Consider the following 21,069-nt stretch of genomic DNA (forward strand, 5'->3'; position numbering starts at 1 on the left):
CAGTCTCCTGAGTGTTGGGATTTTGGAAGTGTATTTTTAAATATGACATTTTTCTTTTGGTCAAGGTGAAATGTTAGAGGTGTCTAGGTATTCCCAAGAGCACTCAGGGACCTTGCTTCAGAGCCTGGGTGTTTGCCTTTCCCCAGAGTGAGGTCAGTATACCAGGTGTCACCATTGAAAGCAAACTTATTTTCCTCCCCTGGCAGCAATTAAATGCCAACAGCTCTCCAGCTAAGGGTGTGATTTCATGCCTGCTTCACTTTCTCTGTGCTGAGAGTTTGTTTTTTCTAGCTTGATCTTGGGCAGGCCTTGTGTATATTGTTACAACTGCTATGAATTTGTGTATCTGCCTTGTTGTGTCTGGAAAAGTTGATTTGAATTCATTTACCATCTCTGCATCTTAATCTTTTCAACTCTTTGACTTAGATCCCTGAGTCTTGGGGGGATGGGTGTTATATAGACGTCCGATCAGGGCTAAGCGCTTTGACATCTCTTATTTGCTACGTGTTGACCAGGTGTGGGTCTCTGTGCTAATTGCTATATATTGCAAGAAGAAGCTTCTCTAATGAATTTGGGCAGTGCAGGGATGCATGGGTAGAGCAGTAAGTCATTAAGTCGTTTATTGGCATGCCCATTTAGCAGGTACGTAGTAGGTTTTTCCCTAGAGCTAGTGATCTATCTAGCCACGGATTCTTGGTGTCATGGATGGTGTCCCATATCTCAAGGGACAGGCTTTAAGCTAATTCAGTCTATTACTCCCCACACACTCGAGCTGCTCAGTGCTATCGGTGGGCGTATCTTGCCAGCAGGTTGTGACTGTTGCTCTCAGTGCTCGCAGCTGGGTGAGGCTGATGATTACTTTTCTTGTAGTGGTCAGCACTGCGAACTCTAGGCAGTAGAGATGAGGTTACCAGTTCAGGGCCGGCCGCCTGGGTATCTGTATGTTCTGTAACTCAAGTGTGTGGTGCTTTCAGCATTGGGGTTTCACTGTCAGGTTCTGGAGGCAATCAATCAGTAGCATAGCCTGTACTTGTGGAGAGGGCTTATTGATGCTTTTGGCAAATAACTCAAAAAGAAGTAACCCATTCCTGGTCCTGGGAGCTTCATTTAGCAGTGGATATCTAGTTGGGATATTGTCCTCTCACTACAGAGTAACTCCATTTAAACTGGAAGCTTCCACAATAGTAGGCCTCTGCGACTTTTCAAAAGGCCTTCAGTCCTTGTCATCCTTCCTCAAATTCCTTCTTCTACCCTGTCCTTCCATTCTCAAACCAGTTAATCTTTCCTGTACCAGCTCCTCCTTGGTAGCACTCTTTTTTTCCGTGAAAGACCCCTTTCCTCTCCCGTTCCCCTTTACTAGTTACCTATGCTGTCTGTGTATTCCAATGAGATGCACAGACCTAAAGCTGAAAAAGCATCAAAGACGAGAAGAAATGCAGTGCCTGTATTTCTGGGTTTTGGTTGCCTCACACAGGATGATTGTGTATGTCATCCATATATTTACCTGAAATTTTCATAATTTTGTTGTCTAACAGCTGAATAATGCTCTATTGTATAATGCATAATTTTCATTATTCATTTATCAGTTGATGGACATCTAAGCTGTTTCCCTTTCCTGAGTCTTGTGAATAGAGCAGCAGGGAACATGGATAAGCAAGTATCTCTGAGGTAGAATAGACAGTCTTTTAGTTATAAGCCTAAGAATGGTGTAGCTGGATCTTGTGTAGATCTGTTTCCAGCATTGTGAGGGATGCCTTCCCAGCAGCGGTGAATACATGTTCCACTTTTCTAGCATTTGTGCCTCCCCCCACCCTCCGCCCGCCCCCAGACAAGTGGCTCTGACTAGAATTTGTTATATAGACTAAGCTATTCTGGAACTCCAGAGAATTACCTGCCTTAGTCGGCCTTCTAAGTACTGAGATTCAAGACATGTGCTATTCATATGTAATCTTTAGAGAATTATGTTTAGTTTCATGTTTCATTTTTAAGTTAGGTTGTCCCTTGATGTTTAGTTTTTTAAACTGTGTATATTCTAAATACCAACCCTCTGTTAGATGTATACTTGCTAAAGATCTCCCCATTTTTTTTAAGATTTATTTATTTATTATATATAAGTACACTGTAACTGTCTTCAGACACTCCAGAAGAGGGCATTGGATCTCATTACAGATGGTTGTGAGCCACCATGTGGTTGCTGGGATTTGAACTCAGGACCTCTTGAAGAGCAGTCAGTGCTCTTAACTGCTGAGCCATCTCTCCAGCCCTCCCTATTTCTTCAAGCTGCCTCCTCACTCAAATACTGATTGATATCCTTTGCTGTTCAGAAGCTTTTTAGTTTCATGAAGTCTCATTTGCCAATTATTGGTCTCAGTGCCTGTGCTATTGGGGTTCTGTTCAGAATGTCCTTTCCCGTTCCTATGAGTTTAAGCAGATTTCCCACATTCTCCTCTATCAGATTTGAGATATCAAGTTCTGAGATCAATTAGTGGTTGAGTTTTGTGCAGGATGAGGGATGTGGCTCTAATCTCATCCTTCTACATTGTGTTATTCAGTTTGACCAGAACCATTTGTTGAAGGTGTTCTTTGTTCTCCAGGTGTATATATTGACCGCTTTGTCAAAACTCAGTTCTCTAAACTACTGTACGTGAGGATCAGGGACCATTGCAGAAGGGGTATGGGAAGACTAAAGGCCAGAGAACAGGGAGTTTCAATGAAATGTCTGAATTCACACCCAGTCAGTCTCACCAACCTGGCTGCCTAAACCTGAGCTGAACAAGGAGGACACCAGTAGGTGTGTTAATGTGGAAGGGGGAAAGCCCACGGGGAGTCAACGCTAGAGAAAGAGCTATAGGCAACTAAGGAATGCTGACAGAAGAGAATAATAGTCTTCCCAGGGGAGAACACAGAAGTTGACAGTGATGCAGTAATACATGGTCAGCTTGAAACATGGACATACGAGTACTGTGTATTTAGGAATACACACACACACACACACACACCAACGAAAACAATTTAAGACAAAGAGGCCATGAGTTTTATAGTAACTTGTCAGATTTAAAAAACTTGCTTTTTAAAGACATTGATAAATTCTTTTCTTTGTGTGATATCTTATACCAGAACACTTCAGATGTGATATTAGATATAACTGATCTTTTAATAAATCCTATTAGGTTTGTATCAACTGGTTACATGTTCTATTCATAGTCTTTTCTGAATTGTTGCCTTTTGTTTTTAAAGATGGGCCTATTTTGAGCCTTTGTATAGGTACATTCTGTTTTTGTAACAAAAGAAAAACTTTAAGCTGTCTCCACAGGAAAATAGTGACTAAGGGAAGTATGGTTTATTTTAGAGTGAGTACTGTTACTGTACTTGTTTGTTATAAAGGTAGACATCTAGTGTTGAATGCAGGTTTCAATAAAAAAGGAATTAAAATATCAAAAATATTGAATCTCATACACAGGAAGGTTTGGAGGGAGGAAATGGATATATGATTAAATTATAATCTCAAAAATAATTTAAAAATCAGATATCCATAGATATAGACTTGCGTTCAGATCTATATTTCTATTAAGTTAATCAGTGCATCTCTTTTTATTCTGGTACAATGCTGCTTTTATTACTATTGTTCTGTAGTATAAGTTACCAATTTTTTATTCTTCAGAATTACTTTAAGCAATTCTTGTTTTTTTATTTCCATATAAAGTTAAAGATTATTTGTTTGTTCCTTTGTTTCTTTGTCTCTCTCACTCTCCTCCCCACCCCCCTCTTTCTTTCTTTGTTTTTTGAGACAGGGTTTCTCTGTGTGTGTAGCCTTGGCTGTCCTGGAACTTACTCTTAGATCAGGCTGGTCTCAAATTCAGAGGTCTGCCTGATTCTGCCTCCCAAGTGCTGAGATTAAAGGTGCGTACCACCAGCACACTGCAAGATTATTGTTTCAATTTCTGTGAGGAATTGTGTTGGAATTTTTACAGGAGTTGCATTGAATCTGTAGATTGCTTTTGGTAGGATGGCCATTTTCACAATATTAATCCTTCTGATGCATAAACATGGGAACTTGGAAAAAATTTCCTTCTACTGATACCTTCAATTTCTTTTTTCAATGTAAAGATTTTTATTATATATCTTTACTTTTTTTTTTTTTGTTGTTCTTTTTTTCCGGAGCTGGGGACCGAACCCAGGGCCTTGCACTTCCTAGGCAAGCACTCTACCACTGAGCTAAATCCCCAACCCCATATCTTTACTTTTCTATTTAAATTTACTCCCAAATATTTTATTGATGTATTTATTTGATGCTAGTATGTATAATATTGTTCTCCTTACTCCTTTCTCAGTATGTTTGTTGGTTGTGTATAGGAAGGTTACTGATGTTTCCCCACTCTGTCTTTTTATTGGATACTTTAGGTATTTACATTTCAAATGTTATCCTCTTTCCAGCCCCACTCCCACCCCACCCCCGCCCCCATTCCCACCCTACTCTACTCTTGACTCTGCCTTCTTGCAGTTCATGTGGCCAGGCATGCCTAACATCACAGGATCTTTGTCCTTGCTGGTTCTTTTTTTTTGGAATATTTTCCCCTCGGTGTCTGCTGGATCCTTTACTTCCTTGGAGTCTTTGTTTAAATGTTAACCTTATATGGTGGTTTGAATGTCTCTGGCATAGCGTCTCTTCACAGCAACAGAAAAGTAAGATCCCTGATCAAACAGTAAAGCCTTTTATACCCTTATGTAGAAAGGTAAAACAAAGAAAGCAAAGCCCAGCACCCCTCCACTGTGGCTTCTGTGCCCCCTTTCCTGCTTTGTCTCAGTGTTATAACACTATTCCACACTCTTGACTCTACCTACTTACCTCATGAAGTGAGCCTGGGATTCCACCCAGTCTTTGTTAGTTCTCCACCTAACAAAAAACGTTTCTCAGTTTTCCATCCCTTTTAGGCATAATTGTTTCCCATTCATTAATTCCCTCTAACATTTTCTGAGTATTGTGGTAACCTGCTGAGAGGATTTGGGACTGTTAAAATGAAGCTCCCTCTCTCTGCTCAGGTAGCTTCCTCAGAGGCTCTTGTCTTAACTGAGGTTTGTTATTAGGTATAAAACAAATCAAAAGTGCACTGACCTTTCTGTAGGTAACTCTGTAAAGAGTGAACTGCCTAGAATGGAATGGCTAGATGACGGCTATGCACTGTGACTGCTAAGGAGCTGCTTCAGTTACATTCCAGAGTACGAGAGTTCCTATCTCACTACGCTTGCTCAAGCTTCAGAAACATCAGCAGGGCTGATGATACAGCTCAGTGGGTAAAGACACTTGTTACCAAGCCTGATGACTGATGACCTTAGTTTGATCCCCAGAACTCACATGGCAGACAGAAGAAGACAATTAACTCCAGCAGGTTGTTCTCTAGTCTCCACCCGTACGTACATTTGTACATGGCATGTGCACGCGCGCGTGTGCACTTACTGAATAAATGTTTTAAAAAGAACTTTACTGGTCTTATGGGTATGAAAAAAATCTCATTTGCTTTCTCCTCATTGCTAATGAGCAATGCTAGTACCTGTTTTTTTTTTTATTTATTTATTTTTTTTATTAACTTGAGTATTTCTTATATACATTTCGAGTGTTATTCCCTTTCCCGGTTTCCGGGCAAACATCCCCCTCCCACCTCCCCTTCCTTATGGGTGTTCCCTTCCCAACCCTCCCCCCATTGCCGCCCTCCCCCCATAGACTAGTTCACTGGGGGTTCAGTCTTAGCAGGACCCAGGGCTTCCCCTTCCACTGGTGCTCTTACTAGAATATTCATTGCTACCTATGGGGTCAGAGTCCAGGGTCAGTCCCTGTATAGTCTTTAGGTAGTGGCTTAGTCCCTGGAAGCTCTGGTTGCTTGGCATTGTTGTACTTTTGGGGTCTCGAGCCCCTTCAAGCTCTTCCAGTTCTTTCTCTGATTCCTTCAATAGGGGACCTATTCTCAGTTCAGTGGTTTGCTGCTGGCATTCGCCTCTATATTTGCTGTATTCTGGCTGTGTCTCTCAGGAGCGATCTACATCCGGCTCCTGTCGGTCTGCACTTCTTTGCTTCATCCATCTTGTCTAATTGGGTGGCTGTATATGTATGGGCCACATGTGGGGCAGGCTCTGAATGGGTGTTCCTTCAGTCTCTGTTTTAATCTTTGCCTCTCCCTTCCCTGCCAAGGGTATTCTTTTTCCTCATTTAAAGAAGGAGTGAAGCATTCACATTTTGATCATCCGTCTTGAGTTTCGTTTGTTCTAGGGATCTAGCGTAATTCAAGCATTTGGGCTAATAGCCACTTATCAATGAGTGCATACCATGTATGTCTTTCTGCGATTGGGTTAGCTCACTCAGGATGATATTTTCCAGTTCCAACCATTTGCCTACGAATTTCATAAACTCGTTGTTTTTGATAGCTGAGTAATATTCCATTGTGTAGATGTACCACATTTTCTGTATCCATTCCTCTGTTGAAGGGCATCTGGGTTCTTTCCATTTTCTGGCTATTATAAATAAGGCTGCGATGAACAAAGTGGAGCACGTGTCTCTTTTATATGTTGAGGCATCTTTTGGGTATATGCCCAAGAGAGGTATAGCTGGATCCTCAGGCAGTTCAATGTCCAATTTTCTGAGGAACCTCCAGACTGATTTCCAGAATGGTTTTACCAGTCTGCAATCCCACCAACAATGGAGGAGTGTTCCTCTTTCTCCACATCCTCGCCAGCATCTGCTGTCACCTGAGTTTTTGATCTTAGCCAATCGCACTGGTGTGAGGTGAAATCTCAGGGTTGTTTTGATTTGCATTTCCCTTATGACTAAAGATGTTGAACATTTCTTTAGGTGTTTCTCAGCCATTCGGCATTCCTCAGCTGTGAATTCTTTGTTTAGCTCTGAACCCCATTTTTTAATAGGGTTATTTGTTTCCCTGTGGTCTAACTTCTTGAGTTCTTTGTATATTTTGGATATAAGGCCTCTATCTGTTGTAGGATTGGTAAAGATCTTTTCCCAATCTGTTGGTTGCCGTTTTGTCCTAACCACAGTGTCCTTTGCCTTACAGAAGCTTTGCAGTTTTATGAGATCCCATTTGTCGATTCTTGATCTTAGAGCATAAGCCATTGGTGTTTTGTTCAGGAAATTTTTTCCAGTGCCCATGTGTTCCAGATGCTTCCCTAGTTTTTCTTCTATTAGTTTGAGTGTGTCTGGTTTGATGTGGAGGTCCTTGATCCACTTGGACTTAAGCTTTGTACAGGGTGATAGGCATGGATCGATCTGCATTCTTCTACATGTTGCCCTCCAGTTGAACCAGCACCATTTGCTGAAAATGCTATCTTTTTTCCATTGGATGGTTTTGGCTCCTTTGTCAAAAATCAAGTGACCATAGGTGTGTGGGTTCATTTCTGGGTCTTCAATTCTATTCCATTGGTCTATCTGTCTGTCTCTGTACCAATACCATGCAGTTTTTATCACTATTGCTCTGTAATACTGCTTGAGTTCAGGGATAGTGATTCCCCCTGAAGTCCTTTTATTGTTGAGGATAGCTTTAGCTATCCTGGGTTTTTTGTTATTCCAGATGAATTTGCAAATTGTTCTGTCTAACTCTTTGAAGAATTGGATTGGTATTTTGATGGGGATTGCATTGAATCTGTAGATTGCTTTTGGTAAAATGGCCATTTTTACTATATTAATCCTGCCAATCCATGAGCATGGGAGATCTTTCCATCTTCTGAGGTCTTCTTCAATTTCTTTCCTCAGTGTCTTGAAGTTCTTATTGTACAGATCTTTTACTTGCTTGGTTAAAGTCACACCGAGGTACTTTATATTATTTGGGTCTATTATGAAGGGTGTCGTTTCCCTAATTTCTTTCTCGGCTTGTTTCTCTTTTGTATAGAGGAAGGCAACTGATTTATTTGAGTTAATTTTATACCCAGCCACTTTGCTGAAGTTGTTTATCAGCTTTAGTAGTTCTCTGGTGGAACTTTTAGGATCACTTAAATATACTATCATGTCATCTGCAAATAGTGATATTTTGACCTCTTCTTTTCCAATCTGTATCCCTTTGATCTCCTTTTGTTGTCTGATTGCTCTGGCTAGAACTTCAAGAACTATATTGAATAAGTAGGGAGAGAGTGGGCAGCCTTGTCTAGTCCCTGATTTTAGTGGGATTGCTTCAAGTTTCTCTCCATTTAGTTTAATGTTAGCAACTGGTTTGCTGTATATGGCTTTTACTATGTTTAGGTATGGGCCTTGAATTCCTATTCTTTCCAGGACTTTTATCATGAAGGGGTGTTGAATTTTGTCAAATGCTTTCTCAGCATCTAATGAAATGATCATGTGGTTCTGTTCTTTCAGTTTGTTTATATAATGGATCACGTTGATGGTTTTCCGTATATTAAACCATCCCTGCATGCCTGGGATGAAGCCTACTTGATCATGGTGGATGATTGTTTTGATGTGCTCTTGAATTCGGTTTGCCAGAATTTTATTGAGTATTTTTGCGTCGATATTCATAAGGGAAATTGGTCTGAAGTTCTCTTTCTTTGTTGTGTCTTTGTGTGGTTTAGGTATAAGAGTAATTGTGGCTTCGTAGAAGGAATTCGGTAGTGCTCCATCTGTTTCAATTTTGTGGAATAGTTTGGATAATATTGGTATGAGGTCTTCTATGAAGGTTTGATAGAATTCTGCACTAAACCCGTCTGGACCTGGGCTCTTTTTGGTTGGGAGACCTTTAATGACTGCTTCTATTTCCTTAGGAGTTATGGGGTTGTTTAACTGGTTTATCTGTTCCTGATTTAACTTTGATACCTGGTACCTGTCTAGGAAATTGTCCATTTCCTGAAGATTTTCAAATTTTTTTGAATATAGGTTTCTATAGTAAGATCTGATGATTTTTTGAATTTCCTCTGAATCTGTAGTTATGTCTCCCTTTTCATTTCTGATTTTGTTAATTTGGACACACTCTCTGTGTCCTGTCGTTAGTCTGGCTAAGGGTTTATCTATCTTGTTGATTTTCTCAAAGAACCAACTTTTGGTTCTGTTGATTCTTTCTATGGCCCTTTTTGTTTCTACTTGGTTGATTTCAGCTCTGAGTTTGATTATTTCCTGCCTTCTACTCCTCCTGGGTGTATTTGCTTCTTTTTGTTCTAGAGCTTTTAGGTGTGCTGTCAAGCTGCTGACATATGCTCTTTCCTGTTTCTTTCTGCAGGCACTCAGCGCTATGAGTTTTCCTCTTAGCACAGCTTTCATTGTGTCCCATAAGTTTGAGTATGTTGTATCTTCATTTTCATTAAATTCTAAAAAGTTTTTAATTTCTTTCTTTATTTCTTCCTTGACCAGGTTATCATTGAGTAGAGCATTGTTCAATTTCCACGTATATGTGGGCATTCTTCCCTTATTGTTATTGAAGACCAGTTTTAGGCCGTGGTGGTCCGATAGCACGCATGGGATTATTTCTATCTTTCTGTACCTGTTGAGGCCCGTTTTTTGACCAATTATATGGTCAATTTTGGAGAAAGTACCATGAGGAGCTGAGAAGAAGGTATATCCTTTTGCTTTAGGATAGAATGTTCTATAAATATCCGTTAAGTCCATTTGGCTCATGACTTCTCTTAGTCTGTCTACATCACTGTTTAATTTCTGTTTCCATGATCTGTCCATTGATGAGAATGGGGTGTTGAAATCTCCCACTATTATTGTGTGAGGTGCAATGTGTGTTTTGAGCTTTAGTAAGGTTTCTTTTACGTATGTAGGTGCCCTTTTATTTGGGGCACAGATATTTAGGATTGAGAGTTCATCTTGGTTGATTTTTCCTTTGATGAATATGAAGTGTCCTTCCTTATCTTTTTTGATGACTTTTAGTTGGAAATTGATTTTATTTGATATTAGAATGGCTACTCCAGCTTGCTTCTTCTGACCATTTGCTTGGAAAGTTGTTTTCCAGCCTTTCACTCTGAGGTAGTGTCTGTCTTTGTCTCTGAGGTGTGTTTCCTGTAGGCAGCAGAAAGCAGGGTCCTCGTTGCGTATCCAGTTTGTTAATCTATGTCTTTTTATTGGGGAGTTGAGGCCATTGATATTGAGAGATATTAAGGAATAGTGATTATTGCTTCCCGTTATATTCATATTTGGATGTGAGGTTATGTTTGTGTGCTTTCATTCTCTTTGTTTTGTTGCCAAGGCGATTAGTTTCTTGCTTCTTCTAGGGTATAGCTTGCCTCCTTATGTTGGGCTTTACCATTTATTATCCTTTGTAGTGCTGGATTTGTAGAAAGATATTGTGTAAATTTGGTTTTGTCATGGAATATCTTGGTTTCTCCATCAATGTTAATTGAGAGTTTTGCAGGATACAGTAACCTGGGCTGGCATTTGTGGTCTCTTAGGGTCTGTATAATATCAGTCCAGGATCTTCTGGCCTTCATAGTTTCTGGCGAGAAGTCTGGTGTGATTCTGATAGGTCTCCCTTTATATGTTACTTGACCTTTTTCCCTTACTGCTTTTAATATTCTTTCTTTATTTTGGGCGTTTGGTGTTTTGACAATTATGTGACGGGAGGTGTTTCTTTTCTGGTCCAATCTATTTGGAGTTCTGTATGCTTCTTGTATGTCTATGGGTATCTCTTTTTTTAGGTTAGGGAAGTTTTCTTCTATGATTTTGTTGAAGATATTTACTGGTCCTTTGAGCTGGGAGTCTTCACTCTCTTCTATACCTATTATCTGTAGGTTTGATCTTCTCATTGAGTCCTGGATTTCCTGTATGTTTTGGACCAGTAGCTTTTTCCGCTTTACATTATCTTTGACAGTTGAGTCAATGATTTCTATGGAATCTTCTGCTCCTGAGATTCTCTCTTCCATCTCTTGTATTCTGTTGGTGAAGCTTGTATCTACAGCTCCTTGTCTCTTCTTTTGGTTTTCTATATCCAGGGTTGTTTCCATGTGTTCTTTCTTGATTGCTTCTATTTCCATTTTTAATTCCTTCAACTGTTTGATTGTGTTTTCCTGGAATTCTTTCAGGGATTTTTGCGATTCCTCTGTGTAGGCTTTTACTTGTTTATTAATGTTTTCCTGTGCTTCCCTAAGTGTGTTCATGTCTTTCTTGAAGTCCTCCAGCATCATGATCAAATATGATTTTGAAACTAGATCTTGCTTTTCTGGTGTGTTTGGATATTCCATGTTTGTTTTGGTGGGAGAATTGGGCTCCGATGATGGCATGTAGTCTTGGTTTCTGTTGCTTGGGTTCCTGCGCTTGCCTCTCGCCATCAGATTATCTCTAGTGTTACTTTGTTCTGCTATTTCTGACAGTGGCTAGACTGTCCTATAAGCCTGTGTGTCAGGAGTACTGTAGACCTGTTTTCCTCTCTTTCAGTCAGTTATGGGGACAGAGTGTTCTGCTTTCGGGTGTGTAGTTTTTCCTCTCTACAGGTCTTCAGCTGTTCCTGTGGGCCTGTGTCTTGAGTTCACCAGGCAGCTTTCTTGCAGCAGAAAATTTGGTCTTACCTGTGGTCCCGAGGCTCAGGTTCTCTCGTGGGGTGCTGCCCAGGGGCTCTCTGCAGCGGCAGCAACCAGGAAGACCTGTGCCGCCCCTTCTGGGAGCTTCAGTGCACCAGGGTTCCAGATGGTCTTTGGCTTTTTCCTCTGGTGTCCGAGATGTGTGTGCAGGGAGCAGTCTCTTCTGGTTTCCCAGGCTTGTCTGCCTCTCTGAAGGTTTAGCTCTCCCTCCCACGGGATTTGGGTGCAGAGAACTGTTTATCCGGTCTGTTTCTTTCAGGTTCCGGCGGTGTCTCTGGCAGGGGTCCTGCCGCTCCTGGGCCCTCCCCCACGGGAGCCCAGAGGCCTTATACAGTTTCCTCTTGGGCCAGGGATGTGGGCAGGGGTGAGCAGTGTTGGTGGTCTCTTCTGCTCTGCAGCCTCAGGAGTGCCCACCTGACCAGGCGGTTGGGTCTCTCTCTCACCGGGTCTGGGAGCAGAGAGCTGCTGCGGGCCGGGATCTGCGGGTGTGGGACTCGCTAGTACCTGTTTTATTCATATAGATAAATGTCCCATTTTTCTCCTGAGTAATTTATTAGTTTCTTGTTGCTGTGATAAAATCCTTAACCAAAGCAACATAAGGAAAAGTTTATTGTAACTTACTGTTCAAGGGTAGTTACGCATATCACGGCAGAGAAATCATAATGATGGGAGCTTGAGGCAGCTAGTCTCCTGTGCCTTTAGGGAGCAGTACAGTGGTGATCAACTTTCTCTTTTTTACTCAGTCTAGGATCTCAATCTAAGCCTGGTGCTGGCCCACGTTAAGGGTGGGTCTTCTTATATCAATTAACCTAATCTAGACAGTCCACCATAGGTATGTCCAGAGGTTTATGCCCATCGTGATTCTAAATCCCATCAGATTGACAATTAAGATCAGCATTAGGGGCCTGGAGAAAGCCATTCAGATCGCTTACTGCTCATGCAGAGGATCAGAGTGTGGTTGTCAGCACACACATCGGGTGGCTCACAACGACTTGAAATTCCAGCGTCAGGGGGAACTGGACTCCTGTCCTCTGCAGGAACATGCACTCATGTGCATATAACCCCATCCCTCCATAATTTAAAATAATAAAGATGTTTAAAAATGATTAATGTTATAAGTAGTTCTTCATTCCTTTTATAGTGTAGATGCCATTTCTTTGTTATATGTGCTATAAATATCTTTTTCTATTCTTTGCTCTCTAAATAAAATTTTGTTCATATTTTTTTACACATTCCCCTTTAAGTTTCTTTGTATGTAGAAAAATTGATTTCTGCCTTCAATTCTACCTAACAATTTCTTTCCTTTATTAGAATCAGAATTTCTTTAGTATTGTTTTCTTCAATTGTCTTAAAAATAGAGTTTTCAGTATTCAAATTTAATATACTTACAATTGACTTTTATATATAGAATAAGGGGATTTGTGGTTTGCTGTTGGAAAGTTATTTCATCTCTCTGTTTGTTGGATGAGCCATTTTTGATGTCTGATATATGTGTTTGCCTTCTCCATTACAAATGACATTTTTAATTTCCCTCTATGTTCTCTTTTTTCTATTTTACTCATCTATTGGTATACCAATAACGAGTAATTTTTTAGTGTTTTAATTATAGTCTTTGCATTATGAGTCATTTGTAAGCCACATGTCTTGGTTTCTCTTTCTCAGAATTGCATTGGACCTTTGCTCTTCCATTTATGACATAAAAGCAGGTTTTGTTTTGTTTTTTATTCTCTGGGGGGGGGGAAATCAAGGATTTTGATTGACTTTGCATTGAAATTTATTTGATTATTTAATTGTGTGTGTGTGTGTGTGTGTGTGTGTGTGTGTGTGTGTGTGATGGGGGAGGGCATGTGTGTGGATGTCAGAGGCTAGCGTTGTTCAGGAGTGGCTTCTCACTGTCCACCTTGTGGCTTCTTTGGCTGCATGTTGTGTTCTAGATTAGCTTTCAGCACTCTGGTATTAAAGGTGTACACACTGCATTTGCCTTTTTTATGTGGGGTCCCAGGATGAAACTTGGGTGGTTAGGTTTGAATGACTAGCACTTTATCCATTGGGCCATCTTCCCAGTTCTGAGTTCTTATATTTATATTCTTTCCTGTAGAGACCTAGCAGCTGGGCCTGCAGGATGCCTCAGCAGGTAGGGTTCTGCTGCCAAGCCTGCAGCCTGAGCTGTGTCCCTGGGACCTTCATGGTAGAAGGAGAGAACTAGTTCTTCTTCTTTGTGTATCTTAGATTTATTTATTTTTAAATTAAATTAATTTATTTATTTGCTTTACATCCCAATATCAGCCCCTGTTCTCCTCCCAGTATCCCCTCACATAGATGCTACCCCCATTCCACCTTTCCCTTCTCCTTTGAAGAGGAGGAGTTCCCCTCTGGGTATTCCCTCTCCACTCTCTCTCTACCCACACACATCAAGTCACTGCAGGACTAGGTAGGTGCATCCTCTCCTACTGAGGCCAGACGAGGTTGTCCATTTAGGGGAACGGGATCCACAGGCAGGCAGGAAGGCAGCAGACTCAGTGACAGCCCCAGTTACAGTTGTTGGGGGACTCGAGTAAAGATCAAGCTGCAACATCTGCTACATATGTGCAGGGGACCTAGGTCCAGCCTGTGCTTGCTCTTCAGTTGGCGATTCAGTCTCTGAAAGCCCCAAGGGTTGAGGTTAGTTGACTCTGTTGGTCTTCCAGGGAAGCCCTGTCCTCTTTGGGTCCCTCAATCCTTACCCCAACCCTTCTTTAAGACTCCTTGAGCTCCATCTAAGTGTGTGAGTTTCTGCATCTTTCCATTGGCTGCTGGGTGGAACCTCTCAGAGGACACTTCTGCTAGGGTCCTGTCTGCAAGCCTAATGGAGTATCATTAATAGTGTCAAAGATTGGTTTTTTGCCCATGAGATGGGTCTCAATTTGGGGCAGTCATTGGTTGGCCATTCCCTCAGTCTCTGCTCTGTCTTTGTCCCCAACACATCTTGTAGGTAGGACACATTTTGGGTCTAAGGCTTTGTGGTGGACGGGTTGCTGTCCTTATCCTTCCCTTGGGGAGTCCTTCTACTTCAGGACCCATATCCCCCACTGCTAAGACTCTCAGCTAGAGTCACCTCCACAGACTCCCTGGGTCGTTGTGACCCCATCTCAGGTCTCTGGCACATCCTCTGACTTCCCTTCTCTTTCCCGTTCTCTCTACATTTAATCCCCACCTCCCCTCCTACTCATCTCCACCTGTTCCCCATCCCGTCTCCCACCCAGATCCTCCATCCATAGACCTCTGCTATTACTTTGTTTCCCTTTCTGATAACCAGTTCTTAAAAGTTGTCCTCTGACCTCTACATGCATACCATGACATGCTGACACTCTATCCCATGGGAATACACAAAATAAAAAGAAAATTAATTTAAAAAACTTAAGATTGATAGCTATAGACTGTACATTCATTTTTTTCTATCTATGTCTATAGTTATTTAGCTGTGTCCTAAGTCATAGCCTAACAGAGTTTTTCTGTGGGGTTATATTTTTATAACCCCACAGAAACCTAAAGAAGTAAATTACTGTAGCCTTAATTTTATAAGATATTATCAACCTTTCCCAAACTTCTATACAATTTCCCAGTCAGATTTTACATTCCTGTGCCTTTATATATTTTTTCTAACACTTTTTTAAAAATTATAGTTATCCCAGTGTGTTGAAATATAATTTTGATATACATTTCTATAATGGCAAAGGCTGTCTGACATCTTTATGTATCTATTGATTTTTTTTTTTTTGGAGAAATGATCAGTCTAATCCTCTTGTTCATTCTAATTGACATATTTATCAGAGTCTTTTTTTAAAGATTTATTTATTTTGTTTATATGTGAGTACACTGTAGTTGTCTTCAGACACATCAGAAGAGAGCATCCCATTACAGATGGCTGTGAGCCACCATGTGGTTGCTGGGAATTGAACTCAGGACCTCTGGAAGAGCAGTCAGTGCTCTTAACCACTGTCACAGAGTGATGATGTCACAGAATTCGTTATACAGTCTGCATTCAGTACCCTTATTAGATATTACATTAGTTTTAATTTCATCTTTGATGCTTTATGTTTTTAGTCTGATTGTCATATCATTTTTTAAAAAGATTTATTTATTTATGTATTTGAGTACACTGTAGCTGTCTTCAGACACACCAGAAGACAGTATTGGATTCCGTGACAGATGGTTGTGAGCCACCATGTGGTTGCTGGGAATTGAACTCAGGATCTCTGGAAAAGCAGTCAGTGCTCTTAACCACTGAGCCATCTCTCCAGCCCTGTCATATCTTTTTTTTTTTTTTGGTTCTTTTTTTCGGAGCTGGGGACCAAACCCCAGGGCCTTGCGCTTCCTAGGCAAGCGCTCTACCATTGAGCTAAATCCCCAACCCCCTGTCATATCGTTTTTATACTGTTTTTCTTCCTCTGCATTTATTTTTCTTTCAATCTGAAGATTGACATTACTATAGTTAGGAACATTTTCAACCTCCTTTTTAAAAAATGCTGCTCCATGCCCCTTAATTCTCGCATTCTAGAGTTAACTGGTGAGCATAATGTTGACTCCCTTTCCTGTTTGCTATAATATTCAGTGTTCTTGTCATTTTGCTGCTTTCATTACTTCTAGTTTTATTTTAAAAATCATTTTACTGTAATGACTTAACCCCTCCTGTGTACACACACATGCACACACCAAAAGTAACAGCATGTGCCTCCCCAAATCCTACCCACACAACTAGATTAAGGTGGCCACTCAATCCTAGCCTCAAATGGCAGCTACACCATCTACTGGAAGTCTAGGAGGCTCGAGTGAAACAGTGTCTTCTGGCTATGAAATGACCACTATTATATATGAAATAAACTAGACTACACTTTTAATGCTTTATTCAGAAGAATGTGCTTGATGATACACCCAACAACATAATGCTACTTCAGTAAGAATTTTTCTCAATTTGAAATATGTTTTACTTTTTTATGATGAAAGAATGTATGTCTAGAATTAGGCAGCTAGACTTGGTTTAGATGATCTAGATGGTTTAGAGATGGATTTGATGCAGTGTGTTGTTTTGTAATGTTCCCTGGCTGCCTCAGGACTCAGGCTGGTTTGTTTCTCCTGGTACTGCTCATCAAAGGGAGCTTCAGTGTCAGGCCCAGATGGTGGGCAACATGCACATTTTCTCCTGTTCTTCCTGTGTTTTGGCTTTTGAGATGACGTCTCCTTATATAGCCAGGGATGACCTACCTTGAACTTACAGTTCAGACAGACCCTCCATCCTGACCCCCAGGAAGCTGGGGTTTAGATGGGAACCATGCCCGGCTGTGGCTGTGGGTGCCTTTCAGCACTGCTCCATGGCTTGGCTTTCAAAGCCTTGCTGTTGTTTGTTTTTGTTGTTTTGTTTGTTTTTGTTTGTCATGAGGAGAGTCAGGAATTTATTTCTTTCCTTTCAATGCCATCTTCGGATCTTTTTCTGTGCTTGAGAGGGAATCCAGGACCTTGGTAGATAAGAAGCTGTATCTTCTATCATAAAGGCCTCATTTTTAAAAAATAAAATTTCATTTAGAGTAAAAATATTGTCTTCTCACTTTGGTATTTCAGTAGTTCCAAGTGTTTCCTGGCACACAGTCCGTGCTCATTGTATTTATAAAATGGAGATTGCAGGTAAAATGATAGGATGGTTTAACACATAACATTCTAAGTGATTTGTTATTTCAGAATGGTCAAATAATTAAAAAAATTGTCGCAGTGCTCAGCACAGTACTGAACACGTTTTCTCAGCATACATTGCCTGTTGATGTCCTAAGGCTTGACTTGAAGAATCTTTATAATGTGTATGGTAGACTGTAGGTGGTCCTGTTGCTCAGCACACCACTGAAGACTTGATTTCTTGACCTCTGTTCCTCCCAGGCTTGCTTCCCTTGGCACTCCACTAAGGCTTTTAAATTAAACAGTGTGCTCAGAAAGTTCCAGTAGTGGGAATGACTTGATTCTTTGATAGTGAGTGACAGGAATGTCCATAATCTTATCTTTTAATGTTGAACTTTAAATTTGGAAAAGGGTTTCTGTCCCAAATAAGAAAGATACCACCCCACGTTGAGGGTCAATATCTCTTTATTTTTCTTTTTTATTATATTTTTATTATTTCAAACAATTTTTTTTAGATTATACTGAATGCAGGTTTATTGGAAGCTGCTCTTGGCTGGGCAAGTTCAGTGGCCCCAAGGAAGGAGGCCAGGGAAGTCTCCATGGGATGGGAAAGAGGAGAGAGAGGGAAGAGAAAGAAAGAGTGCACACACAGAGAAGAGAAAGAGAAGCTTAAAGTAATTTTAAAATATATTTTGATCATATTCCTCACCTCCCCCCCAGTCCTTCTAGATCAGTTGTTCTCAAACTTCTTGATGTTGTGACCCTTTATATAGTTTCTCATGTGATGACCCCAACCATAAAATGATTTTTGTTGCTTCCTCATAACTATAATTTTGCTACTGTTAAGAATTATATTGTAAATATCAAATGTTTTCCAATGGTCTTCGGCAACCCCTGTGAAAAGGTTGCGTGACCTCTCCACCAACTCCCCCAAGGGTTTATGACCCACCTGTTGAGAACCACTGTTCTAGATCCTCTTCTTCCTGCACACCCAACTTTAAGTTCCCTAATGCAAATTTAAAAAGAGTAGATGCACTAGTTACTTGCTATGCTAATCTCTTGTTTCCTGGTTGGTGGAACTGTTTGGATAAGATTTAGAAGGTGTGGCCCTAGAAGAGGAGGAGTGTCATTTGGGACTGGCTTTGAGGTTTCAGAAACTCACTTTGTTCCCAGTTAGTACCTTCTCTCCCTTCAACTTGCAGAACAAGATGTAAGCTCTCAGCTTTTCCTGCCACTACACTTTTGCTTTGCCACCAGGGACCCTAAGCCTCTAGAACTGTAAGCTCCAAATTAAACACTTCTTTTATAAGTTGTCTTCCTTGATCAAGTTGTCTAATCACAAGTATTGAAAAGAAATTATCTATGAAGGGATGTCATGGCAGGAAACTGGAGGCAGGAACTGAGTCAGAGGCCGTGGAAGAACATTATTTTCTTACTCCCTGTGGTTTGCCCTCTAGCCTTTCACCCCTAGTTTATCAATCAAGAAAATGACCCATACAGGCCAGTGTGATGGAGGCATTTTTCTTAGTTGAGTTTCTCTGCTCTCAGCTATCTCTAGCTGTGCCAAGTCAACAAAACACTAGCCACACAGATGGTCTTCCGAATTTAAAGGCAGAGTATGTGTCCTGCCAGGAATATTACAAAAATATTTCTGGCTACAATTCAGGAAATCTTACCTGTTTACTGCTACAAAGAAATGATTCAGTGATATAAATCTGTGAAATGAATCTTAGTCTTTTGAGAACAAAACTCTTTAAAACTAAATTGATCTTGGTATAAGAGAGGTTAAAGATGAATATAAAACTTTGCTATTAGGCAAGGTAACCACATATTAGTTAGACATATTTCTGTTTCAGTAATAATCTCTTACAGGAGAAAGCAAGGCACTCATGGGAGTAAAAGGTAAGGAATGCAGTCAAGAATGCTTCTAAAGCTCTCATATCTTTTTTTCCTTGTAGCATATTTTAGAGTGCACTTTAAGGCCAATACTATGTATAATTTGACCAGTTATATAAAATGAATAGTAAAATATTATAAGAACTAGCCTGCTGATTAGTATTCTTTTTCTGTTGTTTGTCCTTAGGGTTTTGACCCACCACATCAAAGTGACACAAGAACTATTTACATAGCCAACAGATTTCCTCAGAATGGCCTTTACACACCTCAGAAATTTATAGATAACCGGATCATTTCATCTAAGGTAAGAATAAACAATTTTGGGGATTTAGCTCAGTGGTAGAGCGCTTCCCTAGCAAGCGCAAGGCCCTCGGTTCGGTCCCCAGCTCTGAAAAAAAAAAGAAAGAAAGAAAGAAAAAAAAAAGGATAAACAATTTTATTATTAAACTGTTGTTAAGAGCTTGGGATATATTTGTAAAATAGCTCATTTGGTAGAATTACCTGCCATGTACAAAGCTGAGTTCAGTCTTCAGCACCACAGAACATCTTGAGCGTTATGGTGCGTGCCTCTAACCTCAGCACGCACTCTGAAGGTGAAGGCCACCTTTAGTACATACCAAAGTTGAGGCCAGCCTGGTATACATGATACAGTGGTTAGTCCTGGTATATATGATGATACAGTGGTTAGTCCTGGTATATATGATGATACAGTGGTTAGTCCTGGTATATATGATGATACAGTAGTTTGTCCTGGTATATATGATGATACAGTGGTTAGTCCTGGTATATATGATGATACAGTGGTTAGTCCTGGTATATATGATGATACAGTGGTTAGTCCTGGTATATATGATGATACAGTGGTTAGTCCTGGTATATATGATGATACAGTGGTTAGTCCTGGTATACACGATACAGTGGTTAGTCCTGGTATATATGATGATACAGTGGTTAGTCCTGGTATATATGATGATTCAGTCGTTAGTCCTGGTATATATGATGATACAGTAGTTAGTCCTGGTATATATGATACAGTGGTTAGTCCTGGTATATATGATACAGTGGTTAGTCCTGGTATATATGATGATACAGTGGTTAGTCCTGGTATATATGATACAGTGGTTAGTCCTGGTATATATGATACAGTGGTTAGTCCTGGTATATATGATGATACAGTAGTTAGTCCTGGTATATATGATACAGTGGTTAGTCCTGGTATATATGATGATACAGTGGTTAGTCCTGGTATATATGATGATACAGTAGTTAGTCCTGGTATATATGATGATACAGTGGTTAGTCCTGGTATATATGATGATACAGTGGTTAGTCCTGGTATATATGATGATACAGTGGTTAGTCCTGGTATATATGATGATACAGTGGTTAGTCCTGGTATATATGATGATACAGTAGTTAGTCCTGGTATATATGATACAGTGGTTAGTCCCAAATAAACAAACAAAATGGGAGATTTGTAACATTTTAAAAATGATTGACTGAATGTGTGCACGTATATATGTATACTTTTAAAAAGCCAAGAAGCGGAAGGTTGACAGATAAATCTTACCCAACATGCTGTGTGAAAGAAAGAGGCTGTTAATTGCTCCCAGGTAACGACTTTCTCCAGCTGTGACTGAGCTGTGGCGGCTGTCTGCTGAGCCTGTTTCTTCTCATTTTATGTCATTTCATCTTTGCAACAACCTATGTGCAATAACTATTAAATCTTGTTTACAAAATGCTATATTTATATTATCATGGTTCTTTGATTCCAGTGCTTGGAAATTGAATAATTTTCTCAAAATTGTAAGTGGCTTGGTTAGAGTTGAACTCTTTTCTATGTGATTTTAAAGCCTCCTTGTCCCATTATCTAGACTTTAAAATTAGTGTAAGGTACTACTCCATTCTTACTTATTTTTCCCTTTGGCTCTGGAAGAAGTCATGTGTGTTAAAGCAGAGGGTTATAGAGCAGTGCTGTGCAGTTCATTTCTCTTTCATGATAGAAGTGAGTTGCATGTTCGGTAAGATAGC

General features: G+C 40.3%; 1 protein-coding gene across 1 annotated transcript in view; it reads left to right on the forward strand.

Moving 5' to 3' along the window:
• The window catches only part of Atp11b (ATPase phospholipid transporting 11B (putative)), a 105,688-nt gene that overhangs the window by 4,445 nt on the left and 80,174 nt on the right, over positions 1-21,069 (forward strand). The window contains 1 exon segment of the mRNA NM_001427027.1: positions 19,226-19,342. Coding sequence (NP_001413956.1) covers positions 19,226-19,342 — 117 coding nt within the window.

Source organism: Rattus norvegicus, chromosome 2 (genome assembly GCF_021556685.1).
Source record: "Rattus norvegicus strain SHRSP/BbbUtx chromosome 2, alternate assembly SHRSP_T2T, whole genome shotgun sequence".
Lineage (NCBI taxonomy): Eukaryota > Metazoa > Chordata > Mammalia > Rodentia > Muridae > Rattus > Rattus norvegicus.